The following is a 15,998-nucleotide window of genomic DNA, read 5'->3' on the forward strand; positions in this document are numbered from 1 at the left end:
TTGAGTGTTTGACGAAATGGCACAACAGAACTGGAAAAATGCTCTCTGGTGCTTTGTGCCTAAACCATTAACCTTACTGTTTCACCTCATATTGCTTCATGGACTAATTAAGTACTTTCTAAATTCTGAATATTCCAACAAACCCTCCAACTAAAGGATTTTAAATATCGAGATTTAAATCCTAGAAAGATAATGCGGTGTACAGGAGTTTTACAAATCCCATCTTTTCTGGCCAACTGATCGTAGAGGGTAATTCCTAATTGTAAGATAAAGTAATTGGCTTACTCAATACCTTAGATATTGTAGATCCGCTTTACCCTAATCCTTAAACAAATGATTTTATGTAAATACTGATGAGTCGGTAGTGTAGGCTAACCCACCGGATTTAATGAAGTTTCCAAACATCGTACAGATTATTCCTGAATCTATATATAGATTTATCACAGATGACAGATGATTCCTGAATCTACATCAGAATTATCACAGAAAACTATATCATGCACATGGCATCTTATAACACAAACAAGAGAAGGATTTTTAAAATATATCATCTGCTGTTTGCTGGACCAATGTCTCCGGAAAAATTATTTCCACAAAGATATTACTATCTAGGGAAAGGACTCTCAAAAATTGAATGTTAAAATAACTAATGGACTTATTGCTGCGGAAACTGGCAGACACTCAAACATTACATGCAATTAGTCACATAACCAAGGAAAAATCTTGCAGTAAAAGTCAAGCCTAGTTTCAAAATGTGCTTTTTGTCACACGCACAAAAAAAAAAAAAAAAAAAAAAAAACAAAAAACAAAAAATGGCAAGAGAGAAAATAAATTATCTCAATTTCTGCCTGTAGAATCCCTCACCTTAATGATCCAGAATACTGTGAATCATGAAGTATTTAATATTTATGTTGTTGCCAAGCAAAGGCTTATAATCATGGAGCGGTAGTGAACATTAAACATGGTTAGAAATATTACCTTTGCATTCAGTAATGCCTGGATTAATGCTTATCTTTCTCCCAGCAGCTGGAATGGACACGGCCTTATATCCTGCAGTCAATAAATATATGCCTCATTTAAGAGAAAAAATAGCAGAAAGGTTCTCATTCCAGTGTAGTATGTATGGAAATGCCAACATGAAACTTGGTACAATAGGTGCATGTTAATGGAACTAAGTTCATTAAGTAACCCACCTGGTGGTTTAGAGCTTAGTTCGGTAGGTTCTGCAAAATGCCTGCACGATCATTCTCTTCTTATGCACACTTTTTGCCAATTTCTTCTCACTGTATCTGTTTTATTAATCATAAACATGTGACATGTAACTGGAGCTGGGATAACTCAAGACTCAACAATATGGACAATTTCACCAAGATCCTTGTACTATCATAACTGTACCAGAACTAGAAAACCATAGAGAGTGACAGTATCAAGCTAAAAAGGTGAGTGCAAATTGCTAGGACAAGTTCAGAAATCAAAATACCGTGTTTTTAGAACTGTTTGACCTTCCATTGCCCAATAAAACCTACAGAACTTGCAGCTTCCAAATCATACAACTCCAACCAAAAGTCACACAAATTTCCAATCATGACACAGTAATAGCCATCATCTACCATAGCATTCAAGTAAATCACTCACGAAGCAAGCACATGTATAAAAATGCATATACATTGAGAAAACAGAAAAGGGCATGCTTGCAATGGATTGCTGAAGTACATGCCCTGGAATAGCACATGTATCAAAAGGCATATATTTAAGCAAGCACCTGCATTGGAAGTTGTTATCCATAGTAATGAATGATATCAAGATTGGATGCAGTAGTTCATGAGACTGAAATCAAGATGTCTTCAACTCGAAGACTTAATTTGGACAGAGGCTGATCAATCTGTAAAATGATTCCCTTTAAGTCTTTATCAATACAAAATCTTGTATATATTAATACAGACTAATCCAAAGGTTGCCTGAAACACCACACCTTGATTGAACCAAAAAAAGCTGGTTTCGAAAGATGTGAAAGCTAAACAACACTATAGTAGAACACAACTTTCAAGCATGTCTTATATACAGAATTGACTAGGGAGCACCAAAAGCATGAGTTGTTTTTTTCCCCTTTGCTTCTTCCTCAATCCGAACTACAACAAAACTGAATTACACCAAACACGAACAAATTTCAATACGGACAAGCCTTTCTGCAAACATTGAGACCAAGAACAAAAAATATTCATAATCTCATAGTAAGAGGAGGGAAACAGAACAGATAGCAATAACAGGAAACTCCTGATAAGATAAAAATGAGCATCATACAAACAATAAGCACTATAATAAAATCAAATATCATGAGCATTAAAAGTAAATTACGAAAGATAGTTCTATTACCACTGTAAGCATGACCAACTGTATGTATGTAGTTCTTACAACTTATTAGCATCAACTTTATTTAAAAACAAACACTTCTGTGCTATTCAACTTTTCTATTGAGTATATTCATGAAATCAAAAGAGTACAAACACATTCTATTTCTTGATCTTTCGAGCCTTCCTCGGGCCGGGAACTTCCATCCTACCAACAGAACATCCACACCTAGCACGAAACACAAGAACAGCCCTTCCATTTGGGGGTGCAATCTTCTTAAGCTCGGTTTCCAATTCGCGATGATGATCACGGGGCAATTCAAACAAACCCCTCTTAACACCATCCTTTGCCATCGTATTCGAGCTCTTTACACATTCCTCAGTCTCAAGCTGTATGTCAAATTCAGCAGCCTTCCAAAGACCACGACAACCCGAATTCCCACACTTTCGAGTTGTGCACATCACAATCCCCCAAGCAGCCATTCCTACGCACACCATACTAAGCGCCAATGACCCATAAATAACAGGATTCTCATATATCTCATCTTTCAGAATTGAACAAACTAAAGCACCAATCTCAGCAACTTTCATATATGTAAAACTAACATATGGAAACAGCAAAAACCCTATTGCCCCAATTGCAGAAATCAACATAATCACATCAAGAACAGCAAAACGAGATTCACAACAACTTGAAGAAATCTGATGATTAGATGAATTGGGTATTTTTCGATTCTTCGAAAGCTGATTACTTTGCTTTGATTTCATGTATGTATCAGTAAGACTCATTGAAACTGTCATCGTACTAGATTGATCAACAGAAGAATTTTGATATACCATCTGAAGAACTCAATCCAATTCAATTCAATTCAACCCCAGATGATCAATTTCTCACAGAAACTAAAATTAATCAGAAACACAGTAGTTCATCCCCAAATTAAATCAAAACCCATCAAATTAAACTCAAAATCAGATCAAAAACTGATAGAACAAGTGATGATTGGGTCAAATGCACCTGAATTAATCGAACCCCAGAAAAATTGAACCTTGAATTACCCACGATTGATAAAATACAGATAAATTGGTAACTCAATCTATAATCAACTGACTAAAAACTCAATCAAGATGATCAATTTATTGGATTGAATACTGTAGAAGGCTTATTTGAGGGGTTTACCAAAGGAAGAAGGAAGAGAAATGAGACGACAAATAAAGGGGTGAAATGAGGAGTAATGGTGATCACATCTATGTGTAAGTTTAATCGATTTTTATATTTATTTTTTGGTGTGTGATTGCGAAAGAGTCATACATACTGATACACGCCAAGTCGCCAAGTGCATATTGGCCTATAATTTGACGATGATGATGTTACCATTTTAGCCCATTAACGCGTATGTGGTCTTACTAAATACGAGCTAGTAGTGAAAAAAGTCCACAATATATCCCTCCATTTCATATTTTTACTTCTTATCGGATTGCTTATAAATCTACACCTTCTATTTTAATTTAAGCATCTCAATTTGACTAGCACATTTAACAATACACAACTTTAACTAACGATAATTTTAAGATGAAATTGGCCAGAACTAGTGGCATATCCAGCAATTTAAAAGTGTGGGTTCGGAATCATTACAAAATAAGATATTACTCCCCCCTCTCCCCCCCCCCCTCCCGGTCTTATTTAATTGCAATGTTAGGGAATTTATGCTTGCCAATACAAATTCTATAACCTAAATATCTTAGATTACATTTTTGTAAAAATTACAGAAAGTTGATATCATTAAAGCATTTTTCTAGATAAATTGAATCTAACAAGATATCATTTAGCTGTAAATAATTTTCCCAACATGAGAATTACAACTAAAAACAATAAAAAGAGTGTGAAAATATTGTAAAATTACAAATGTTGCAAGTAAAAAAGAATGTAGGTTACATGGAAATCGAACCTTTGTCCTTGAAGCAAAAAGGAAAAAAAAATTAAAAGGCTAAGAAAAGAGACATAAAGCAGAAAAAATTAAAGGAAAAATACACTTTAATAATCCCAACTATGGGTGATTTACCTACAATAATCCCAACTATCGATTATTCTACAATAATCCCAACTATTAGGTCAGTTTTCCTCCAGCAGTCCCAAACCGGTCAACAAAAGTCAACAACCTATTATTGAAGGTTGTTTGACACGTGTCAGCGTGTGAGTGGTTCTAAAAAAATTGAATAAAAAAACAAACAAAAAAACCAAAAAAAATTCCAGCAGCCACCATTCCAGCCCTTAACCACCACCACCACCTCCACCTCCTGCCGCAACCCTAAAACACCACCTTCTCCACCCACCCACGCCGGAAACGACTCCCAAGACCAGCCGCACCCCCGAAATCGGCCAAAGCACCTATCCCTTGCCCGTGAAACCACCAGCAGCGACCCCAAATCGCACCAAAATATCCTTGTGCCACCGCAAAACACTGGGGCCAACCCCCAGCCCCTCGAAAAATGGCCAACCGTCTCCCCTAACCCTCGAAAATGGCCGACCGGCCCTTCCTAACCATAAAATCCACCTTCGCCAGCCCATAACCACCCATATACCACCGAATTCGACCTTTAAAAACTTCCACTCCCAAACCACTAAACCCTCGAAAACAATCTTCCCACCATAAAAAAACGACCCTCCTTTCCACAACCCTCGAATTCGCCCCCATGGGAAGTTTCAAGGGTGTAGGAAGGGAGGAGGAGTGGTTGATTTTTTTTTTTTGAATTGATTTTCCAACGAAGGGATTGTAAGGGAGGAGAGTGGTTTTAGGGGGTTGGGGTTGATCGGGGTGTGTGTTTCGAGGGTAGGGAGGGCCGACCGCCGTTTTCAGGAAGTTAGGGAGGTGGTCGGCCGGTTCCGATTGGCTGTGGGTGGCTGGGAACGACGGTGGTTGGCTGATTCGATTTTTGTTTTTTTTTTATTTTTTTTAAATAAGCCAATCATGTGATGACATGTGGCATTTAAAAAACAAAAAAAAAAGTTTACCCTCTCATCAGGTAACCGATTTTGGGACTGATGGAGGAAAACTAACCTAATAGTTAGGATTATTGTAGAATAATCGATAGTTGGGATTATTGTAGGTAAATCGCCCATAGTTGGGATTATTAAAGTGTATTTTTCCAAAATTAAATAGGCTATAAAAAACAAAATAGAAGAGGAAAATAAAATTAAATAAGCTAAAAAAAGAGAAGCAAATGAGAAAAAAGGGGGAAAAATTTAAAAGGCTTAAATTAAGAGGTTATCGAGAATTGAATCGATGACCAGTAATCCCAATGTGCTCATTTATATTCAGCCCAAAACCACTCTGCTATTTTCTCATTTACATCAATTGCATATATTCCCTCCGTCCCTTATGGCCAATTTTAAGTCTCAAAATGATAGTCACATTTGCTTTTTTTCAAGTAGCATTAATATTAATTTTTTTACCAAAATTTCCTCCAATTTGCAACAATATTTGTGCAAATTTTAACTTTTCCATGTAAATTTTGTTGAGTTCGTATCCGCACACAAATTTTCATGCGGATGGCTTGGCAGATATGTATTACTTATTGGCTGATATATTTCATGTGTTGGCTGATATGGTTTTTGTGTTGTCTAATACATCCCTTTTGTTGGCTAATATTAGACATCATTTGGATTATATGTTTCTTTAGTTGGCTGATATTGTAATACCCCGGAAATTTCCTTAATTTAAATTACTCTTTTTATTCTATTTAAAACTATTTTAAAGGAATAACCAAAATATTACCGCCACCATGATAACGGCTAAGATTATTTTTCAAAGTCACACAGCGGAAGTCTAAATTAAAAACCAACTTTTAAAATAATACTTGAGTTCGCAACCTCCAAACAAAATAAAATCTTTAAATCACAAGTTGGAACCATTCCAAATATGGCTCTTTCAAAAATCCAACTTTAAATAACACATAAAGGTTAGTCCAAAATAATTAATTCAAAACATAAAACTAGGAAAGCATAACAAGTAACTCGACAATCGTTACGAAATACAACAACGTATTGTTTACTCGAAAAAACACTCCTCTCTAAAAACAAGAAAAAACAGAGCCCCTCTCAAACCTCCCCTGCCGCCACCGGCCGGAGCACCAGTGCTTAACCAAGGTCGTCGGCGAGCATTTCTTGACGACTTCGGTGACTATTTATCCGTGGTTCCTCCTAGCTAACCCAAACATTCCAATTTTCTGGAAAAAAAAAGTTAGGGTTAAGGTTTCGGATTTTGATTTTTGGGGAAATTTTTTCAATCTTCTACCTTTCCCATATCAAAGGACTAGCGATTGGTTTTAATATTGCTGTTAATTTGGGTGGTGTAGGTGCAGCGGCGCATCTATCGGGGTTCTGCCAGAGTTTCTTTGTAATGGGTTTTATGGTATGTCTTGTTTTGGTTATGAAGAAGCTTGTTTTCTCTTTGTTTATCAGTTTGTACCTTAGTTTCTAGTTATTTGGTGTTTAAAGCTTGTCTTTGTTTTAAGTTATTATGGATAAGTTTGAACTTAGGGGGATTTTGTGTATTGCTCATATTGAAGAAGATGATATTTCTTCACATAAACTAGAACTTTTAGTTGGAAAGTTGGAGAATCCTTTTGGTATTTTTGAATTTGTCAGGAGTTTGAAAGATGAAGGTAATGTTTTCTACAAACAGTGTAATGTAGGATTAGCGCTTTCTAAATACTCTCTTGCACTCAAGCTTTTATCTTTTGTTACGATGGGTAATGATGAAGATAAATCAGTTTTTTCGATCCTAGTTGTGTCTCTTAATCTGAACTTAGGTGCTTGTTATGTCAAAGAGGAAAACTTTGACAAGGTGGGTCAGTTGTGTTCTGCAGTTTTGTGTTATGATACTACTAATGTGAAAGCTTACTTTAGAAGGGCGGTGGCAGCTTTAGGGATTAATAAACCCGAATTAGCTTTCATGGATCTCACACAAGCAAGTAGGATTGATCCCACCAACAGAGAGTTTCAACAAAAACTCAATGAGGTGACCTCTTTATTGGGTTGGTCTCCGGATTTTGTTATTGAGGCAGTTGCAGTTACAAGAGAGGATAAAATGTTTAGAGATTATGCTAAAATTGGGAAAGAAGAAGAAAAGAGGAAGTTAGGGAAAAAAGGGAAAAGAAAGGAAAGAGATGGTAGTGGAGATGGTTGTGTTCGTAGGTGTATTGGTGTAAAAGATGTCACCAAAAAGGAAAAGGATGTTGATGGAAAATCTTTGAATTCGGAGGAGGGTAAAGATAACCCTATCGATCAAGATCGAAGGCCCAACATTATTGATAACAATTCTGATCTGAAGTCAAGTTCAGAAACAAAAAAACTCAAATCTTACAGGGTCAAGTTATCGGTTTTGTAACCGGAAACGTATTGATTCCTATTTGCATCTCACTCCAACAATGTATGGAGCGATTACTAAGGGACGGACACTAAACTACTATTGCTTTTTCCAAGAAGGATTTTATTAGCATTTGAGTACTCGATCATCCAAAGAAGATGGATTGTGTTGAAACTCAAGAAGTTTTTACACCAATGGAGATTAGTCACCCCCCTGTGAAAGGGCATGATAGGTGTGAAGCAACTCCAAATTTGGCACAAGAAGATTCGACCATAGGTATGGTTGATCAAGTGTCATCATCATGTGAAAGTACGTCGGTGCCCCTTCCAGATGCTCCAGTCTACTCCCCGGTGAAGTCTGCTGCAAGCCCTAACAATTCCTCTTCTCAAAATTTGAAGCTTTTGGTTTCTTCTTATCGTTCCAGAGCTAGAAGGCAAAATCATTCTCTAAGAAGTTTAACTTCCTCTGTTTTTACTAACCCTTTGTTTTGCAGGGTGAGTGGCTCAAAAAGGAAAGCGTCTTATCCCACTGAACTTGTGTGGCTTCCGAATAGAAAGTTGTTATATGGTTCTACCCCTAATGTTCTAGTGTTTACTTTAGTTTATGATTAATTTAGGGTTTTGCTGTTGTAAAAAAAAAAAAAAAAAAAAAAAAAAAAAACAACTCTCGGCAATCATTCCCATCATGCTCTTCATGCTTCAAGTACCCGTCACTTTCCCTTTATTTCAACCCTCTACTCACCATATAAATGGGTCATAGTAAGGCCAACCAAAGGAAAGCCAAACACAAATACAAAAGTATGAATCAGTAAAAGCTGAGTACATATGCACCACACTAACATGAATATCCTATCAATATGAATAGTAATAAAACATGATTGTCATATATTCACAGTCAACTTACCTTTGACTCATAACTTTCAATATTAATTACTTAATTAATAGCTTTGGATTACGCATAGAACGGGTTCTTTCCTAAAAAATATAACTCATTAAACATGGAGCTTCCAACCAGGGAGCTACCCAAATTGGCACTTACTATGTCACACCTTGGTGACGGAATTCTAGCACATAAATAAGAGAATGTACATCGTCCTGTATCCCTATAGAAGATATGGTTAAATATAAATCCCCATAACTCCCCCCATATATTCATACTCAAGGTATATACGTTCCAAGAGTTTTAGTGTGTATCCTCTTACACTTTACGTAATTTATCAATTTAACATGTGAAGACTCTAACCAATCAATCAAGAATAAACATAGCAATAACCAACACATACTTCCAACTAATTCTTGAATTAATTAGTGAGTACATACTATTTATTTTTAATTAAGGTTCCTTGCCTAGTTTTGTGCACAAATTTGCACAATTACTACCTTGGTGCATAAAATGCACTAATAAACTTTCTTGACTCAATCTTAACTTAATCGAGTGAGCAAATAAATAAACTAACTTCCTTGACTCAACACCAATAATAAATGATGGATGAGAATAAAATTCATGAATCATGTTCAATAAGTATAATTATAACTCTTTTAAACATACATAAGCCTTGCTTATTAATTTCATGCTTCCTTGATACTTAAAAATAAAACATACTTCCATGATTCACATATATTCAACTCGTATCATGCTTCAAATATCATATTCACATGCTTGCATAATAATTCATGTTCTACCAACATCAATTCCAATCATATAATCAACAAATCATGCTACTAATTCATCACTTCAATCACAATTCACATCCCTAGCATGATACTACGCATACACAAATATTCTTGTGCACATACGTACCTTGAATAATGCCTAAACTCGGCCACACTTTCTAGAAATCACCTAGCTTGAAACTTCCTATAATTAAAAATACATAACTATAATTAATCCACTATTCTCACACATTTCCAGCAACTATAATACTATTTAAACCATACTAATTAACCCCTTTTAATGACATAAAAGTTATAAAACCTTTTCTTTAAGTGGGTAATTTAAATCCTTTTAAAAAGACTTGATTTTTATGAGTTAAATAAAATTCCAGCATACTTGTTTAGTATTAAACATCACTTTTAGACTAGGAAATCATATATAAATCATTAAAACTTTTTTCTCTTTTATGGGTATTCAAACCCTAACTCAATAATTTAATAGTGTGTTTAATTAAATTTCAGAATTAAATTGAAGGCTTTAGAATCATCAAAAACATGATTAGACCATGAATTAATCAATAACAACAACCTAGCCTTAATCCCTATCCAATTATGCAAAATCCCTAATTTCTAGGGTTTATATTTTAAGGTTTTTAATTAAATAAAAATCCGAAATTTATATCAATAAATTAGCAACATCAAAATCCCAAAATCAACACCAAAACATAATAAAAATCATTCCTTTACAACAATAAATCTATAGAATTAATTTTAGGATTAAAGAAGTTTTTTTTATATACACAAAGAGAAAGAGGAGAAAGGAGGAGAGACGCCGATCGACGTTGCTGCCGCCGCCAATGGTGGCGCTAGTAGTGTGGCCGTGCGTGAGGAGGGAGAAGGAGAGATAGGAGAGTGCGTGGGATTTTAGGGAAAAGGAAGAGGAAAAGAAAGAAAAATAAAGGGAAAAGAAGAGAGTAAAAATAAAGAGAAAACCTTTGAATTTGTGAAGTCTGACAATTATGAACATGTATAAAAATAATCTTGAGTTTTTAAAGTATTCATACTCTCCTTTTAAAAATAAAACTCATATTTACAAATTTTCCATACTAATTCCTACTCCCTTACAAATTCTTCCTTTCGGCCAACTTATTGGGCCCCTAAATTCCCAATAAGTTGGTCCACCCTTTTAAATAGTATTGACCCAATTAAAAAAAATACTTTTGTTGCCTCAATTCATGATCCATTTTATTTATACACACTTACAATTTATTTAAATAAATAATTTCTTTTTAAAATGAAATAAATTATTTTAATAAATAAAATAAATAAAATACATAAAATAATTAATTTATATTTATAAAAATATAATAAAAATACGAAGTATTACAAATATATCTATTTTGTTGGCTAATATGTATATTTTAATTGTTGGTTTATATGTTTCATTTTATTGGCTTACCTGTTGCTTTTGTTTGTTGATTTCATCCTTTGGTTAGCTGATATGCTTCTTTTGTTGGATGATACGTTTTGTCTCTTAGCTGATAAGTGCCTTATATTGCTTATATTGGCTTATACATTACTCTTGTTGCCTGATATGTATCTTTTGTTGGTTGATATGTTCCTTTTGTTGGATGATACGTTTTTATCAATGTCTGATATATCCATAAGATTAACTTATATCAAACACGTATTGGCTGATACATTGATTTGTTTGGCTTAGATGTATCATTAATTATTTTTTTTTTACTCCATTTTCATTTCTCCCCACACACAACTCCCGTGTTGCCCCAAAGAAAAACTCAACTCACGCAACTCCAGCGAAGCCACCAACCAAACCACACACCCACCACCAGCAACTACCCACCACCTTCCACCGCAACTCCCATGTTGCCCTAAAACAGAGCAGCAAAGGCAGCCACCAGCCTCGCCACCTCAGCCACCAGCAACTACCCACCTTCCACCGTACCGCAACTACCCAGCCATTAGCAACGAACATCACCATCACAAATCGCAACAAAACCCATCCCACCCCGAAAACAACCAACTTAATCCCGAAATAACCCATCTCGCCACCACAAATCGCCACAAAACCCATCCTTCCCCGAAAACAACTAGCCTACTCTCAAAACAACCCATTTGCCATTATAAATCGCCACATAACCGCCACCAAATCGCCACAAAATCCTCATAAAATCACCACCATTTGATCCGATGGGAGCTTGAGCTATGGCGGAGACCACGAGGAGGGGGAAGATTGTTGCGATGATTGCTCCTGCCATTGTTGATTTGATGAAGAAGATGATTAAATTGAAGTTTCTAGAAATTCTTCAGTGATGGTGCTGTTAGATAGGTTAGAGTGTAGAGGAATAATGGGATTCTTATTCTTAATGGGTTGCCCGCACGAACTCTTGGGTGCGGACGTAGTTTGTTGATTTTGTTTTTCAATGTACTTTTATTACTTTCTCTCTTTACTTTTTTTTATACCCAATGTATATTTATATTTTCAATATACTTCTACTACTTAATAATTAAGTTTTTAATTCCCGTGATTGTTTCCCATAAGGGAATATCAATAAGGGACGGAGGGAGTATTCGTTTTTCAGCTTTTACCAACAATTTTTTTTTTCAAAAAATCAATGGGTTCAATGAACCCACTTGAACCCATCATAGATCCGCCACTGGCCGTAACACCTTGAAGTATGGGTTTGCTGCACTAAGCACCCCCAAACTTAGCATAGCAGCCAAAACACCACCAACTATGGTGTTAGGTGCAACGCGTGTCCTAAATGAAAATTTCCGGCCACTTACTTCATCGAAGGAGGTGAATCTTCACTCTGTAGAATAGTTTAATGGTGAAAAGTTCTCATCCACTTGGCACGTGGGAATTCACCTCCTCCGATGAATCTCAAGTTCATTGAGAATTGTTGCTAGACGAAAACTTGCATTTTGGTAATTTCTTCACTTTTGCTCTTCTACTTTGATTATCTCTGATTGTATATACTTGGTGGTGGGTTTGTGAACCTTTGTAGACTAAAATGAATTTATTTTACCCTTAATTAAGATAGATTCGTGAAACAGTCCCGTTGTTTTTACTTTTCACATTAAAACAATTTTCCACGTATAATTTGTGTGTGTTCTTTGTAATTTAATTCTCCTATTGTAGGAGTTTATAGGTACAAATGCGGAAAACATGAATCATATTCATACAACACCTAATCCCAAGATTTTGCATAACACATAAAGAATTAGAATTAATACCTTTGAAGCGTGATTCCACGTGCGATCGAACAAGAACAAGGGAGATAAAGAGCCTCAAGCGTGATTCCTCTACTTGGTCCACAGGCACAGATTAAGTCCTCCACTAATGCTAGTTAGTCGCAATCAAACTCTTCAATTGACCTTTTATGGAGTAGAACGAGCAACTAACAAATCACGAACCACCACGAAGGGGGGGGATATGTGTGTGGTGTAGAGAGAGGTTTTGGATTACTAGTTTCTTGGTGCACATTTAACTGTTAATTGTGTTGTCACATACAACCCTAGGAATGGACTTTATTTATAGATCTCATCTCTAAATAAGAGTCCATGACAAAGCCCAAATCCTAACTCTAATTTAACTATACTAGCCCAATCCAATTCATGTTTAGTTACTTGTTCATGAGGCCCATAATGGGCCTCTAACTTGCTTAACCCAATACCTTTGTTGTGCGACCTCATAGGATCCATTCTAGTGGGGTTTGGGCTATTTGACTAGCCCAAAGATTAATGATCATAGTTTAGCAATAGATAATGATGACCCAAAAGAACGAACTTATTATCTCCATAATAGTGATCCTTGATATATCTAGTAATTGCACTTATCGAAGACAGAACTCCTTCAATCTCCCACTTGTCTGGGAAAAGTGCACAATATTCAAATTACTTAATTCAATGTGTGTCGATTAGATAATATGATTGCATCTCATGTCGTGATCATATTAATCTACAAATCTTTTCTTGAGAAACTAAGTTAGAATTACAAAACAAATGATTACTTTGTAATCCATTTGAGTACGGCCATACATTTTCTGAATTGTCCCTCCTCAAGAGGCCAAGACACATTCCTAATTAAATAGCTAGGTAGACTCAATCCAATCTTGTGGCAACCAAGGCTCCCACTCAAATCATGAGGTAACCAGGAAACACCCTTTATAATCTCCAGTTACGGGAAGACGTTGGAATGTACACAGTTACATCAATCATTGAATGAAATCAATGTTCCACTCATGTCAAAGGAATCCACTAATATATCCGGAATCTCTATACTTGAGCTTCAAAGTAGGTCTATAGTTCGATCATGCATCATTCATGCATACCCATGTGATTGACCGAGCTTCACTACGCTCCTATAGCCCAAGAAACAACGCTATCCAATCAATCTTACATGCTAGTCCATTTAATGATATCATTTATGTCCACTTTAATGACTCTAGACTAAGAACTGGAATAATGTATGGATTTTGTTCATCTATGGGGTTTCATTCACCAGGTTATCTAAATAAATTAACCTGACGAGCCCATCAATCCATAATTATTTTGGACGTTTTATTTAATCTTGAAACCACGATTAAATAAGATTGAAACTTTGTTTCAATTGATAAACATAATTCTACAAATGAATGTATTACACATGTAACTTGTTTTTCTCCTAAAACAAATACAACTTCTAATTACATCATTTGACTCAATCCAGTTTCATTAGCATGTTTCTCATGCTTTGGAAATGGAAGGGGTTTACTAAGTAGAGTTCATGAGACATTCTCATAAACATTAAGTTTGCAATATCTAAATCTTATAATCATTTTCATCTCCATACACTAGAATTCTCCTTCGTCCTTTCGCAAGGAACTTAGGAATTTCTAATTTGCATTCCAACGTTACATTGGATTTCGATTTGAAATCTATCATCACTTGTCTTTAAAACACGTGAATCAAATAGATGAGTATAGTCCATGATATGCATGATGCATCCTTCGCAAACTGCATAAGGAGCATCACTCAAAACATTAATTTCATCAACCTTTTTCAAAGCATTGAATCATTAAACAATGTGCCATGTTATATGGGATTGAAACTCTTTCAATATAATGTCGAACCTCATAAGAATCTTATCAATATAAGCTTCTTAACCAAACTCAAACATCCTTCGAGACCTATCTCTATAGATCTTGAATCCCAAAAGTACTCATCATCCTCTTCAAGGTTTTTCATACAAAATGCATTATCCATCACTTGATTCTTCAAGCAATGAATAATTTGCTCTTTATACTAGACCAAGAAGACTTCATAGCTCCCACTAAACATCTTGTATACATGACATCTTCATTTTGTGAGAACATCAAACAATTTTGATTAACTCACAAAATTAAGAACATCAACTCCCTGATGCTAACTTCAGTCCATTAAGGATCTTTCATGCATCCCTAGGATAATTGTTTTTCAAACTTTTGATTGTATCATATACAAATCTTCTTTCATGAACAATTTCAATAAAGCATTTTGAAATCTATCTACCAAATCTTATGAGGTAGAAATCACTAAAATATCTTTAATAGATCTTTGTAACATGACTAATGTAAAGTTTTCATCGTAGTCATAGTCATACTATGAATTAGTTGAATCCTTTAACAAGTCTTTGCTTTGTTTAGAAAAAACTTTTCTCTCTTGTCCGTTTTTCTTATAATGGGTCCCAACCAATTAGGCAAATTATTCAAGTGTCATACACTTGCTTACAGACTTAGATACTATTTCAGATTTCGTGGTTTTTAAACCACTTGGAGTTGTAACTTGTCAAATCATCTTTGTTACTTGCATAATCATCATGTTCCAAAATGAATGTTTTAGAACTCTTAATCAATATGAAATCATATTTCTTTGACTAAGTTTTACATATGCTAGTCATCATTGTGGGTTTTTATGCAACAATTGAAACTCATACAACAACTTTGTTTAGCTTCAATGAGAAACGACAATAGAGGATGTGCACTTGGAATGTACTACCTTCGACACATGGTTATTATTCCCATTAAACTTAATGAGACCACGCGTTGTCATTTGTAACATGAGGTGAGTCATGCTCATATTGTTGCTTTGATTCGATTACTTCTCAAATTTCTTCAAGATTTTCGAAATCATTTTTCTTGAACTCTTTCAAGGCTCGCAAACTTTTCGAGATTCTTGTACTCCCACTTGCCTTTTGAGGAGGCATATTTAGCATAGGATGAACCAATCATGATTTGAACCACGTTTGTTTGTTTCTTTTCTCAAACTATTTCGAGATTTATACTACTCCCATTTGACCTTTTGGAACAATTTCCATAAGGGAACCTACTTGAGAAACAAACCTTTTGTTCTAATTATGATTTGTTTAGTAGTACCCCGTGCTATGTATAGGAATTGATCGTGCATAACGATTTAATACAACTTTTATTCCTTGCTTTGTAGAAAGACTTTATAAGAACTCTTCTTATCCATATCATATATGGAGTCTTTGCTACATTTGATTTGACATATATAGTTTGTTTAGTTTTATAACTTATTTTAAAAGTATATCCCTTCAACAATGGTTGGAACATAGGTAATTGGCATCCATT

At 35.2% G+C, this 15,998-nt stretch overlaps 2 protein-coding genes across 2 annotated transcripts; one reads left to right on the forward strand and one right to left on the reverse strand.

Annotated features, from left to right (window-relative positions):
- Window positions 1-2,340: 2,340 nt before the first annotated feature.
- LOC110688976 (uncharacterized protein At5g19025-like) lies at window positions 2,341-3,717 on the reverse strand. Its single transcript, XM_021865720.1, has one exon. It carries the CDS (start codon window positions 3,186-3,188, stop codon window positions 2,511-2,513), a length of 678 nt encoding a protein of 225 aa, XP_021721412.1. The 5' UTR covers window positions 3,189-3,717; the 3' UTR covers window positions 2,341-2,510.
- Window positions 3,718-6,865: 3,148 nt separating this feature from the next.
- On the forward strand, window positions 6,866-7,735 carry LOC110689049 (protein unc-45 homolog B-like). The gene is made up of 2 exons (XM_021865795.1): window positions 6,866-7,482; window positions 7,543-7,735. The coding sequence occupies exons 1-2, from the start codon at window positions 6,866-6,868 to the stop codon at window positions 7,733-7,735; spliced, it is 810 nt and encodes a 269-aa protein (XP_021721487.1).
- Window positions 7,736-15,998: the final 8,263 nt, after the last annotated feature.

The sequence above is a fragment of the Chenopodium quinoa genome, unplaced genomic scaffold, assembly GCF_001683475.1.
Source record: "Chenopodium quinoa cultivar QQ74 unplaced genomic scaffold, ASM168347v1, whole genome shotgun sequence".
In the NCBI taxonomy this organism is placed as follows: domain Eukaryota; kingdom Viridiplantae; phylum Streptophyta; class Magnoliopsida; order Caryophyllales; family Amaranthaceae; genus Chenopodium; species Chenopodium quinoa.

Coding starts and splice junctions, on each gene's coding strand:
- LOC110688976 (XM_021865720.1), bottom strand. CDS start 3,188: ATGGTATATCAAAATTCTTCTGTTGATCAATCTAGTACGATGACAGTT.
- LOC110689049 (XM_021865795.1), top strand. CDS start 6,866: ATGGATAAGTTTGAACTTAGGGGGATTTTGTGTATTGCTCATATTGAA. Junction 7,483..7,542: donor AAAGAAGAAGAAAAGAGGAA/GTTAGGGAAAAA, acceptor TTGTGTTCGTAG/GTGTATTGGTGTAAAAGATG.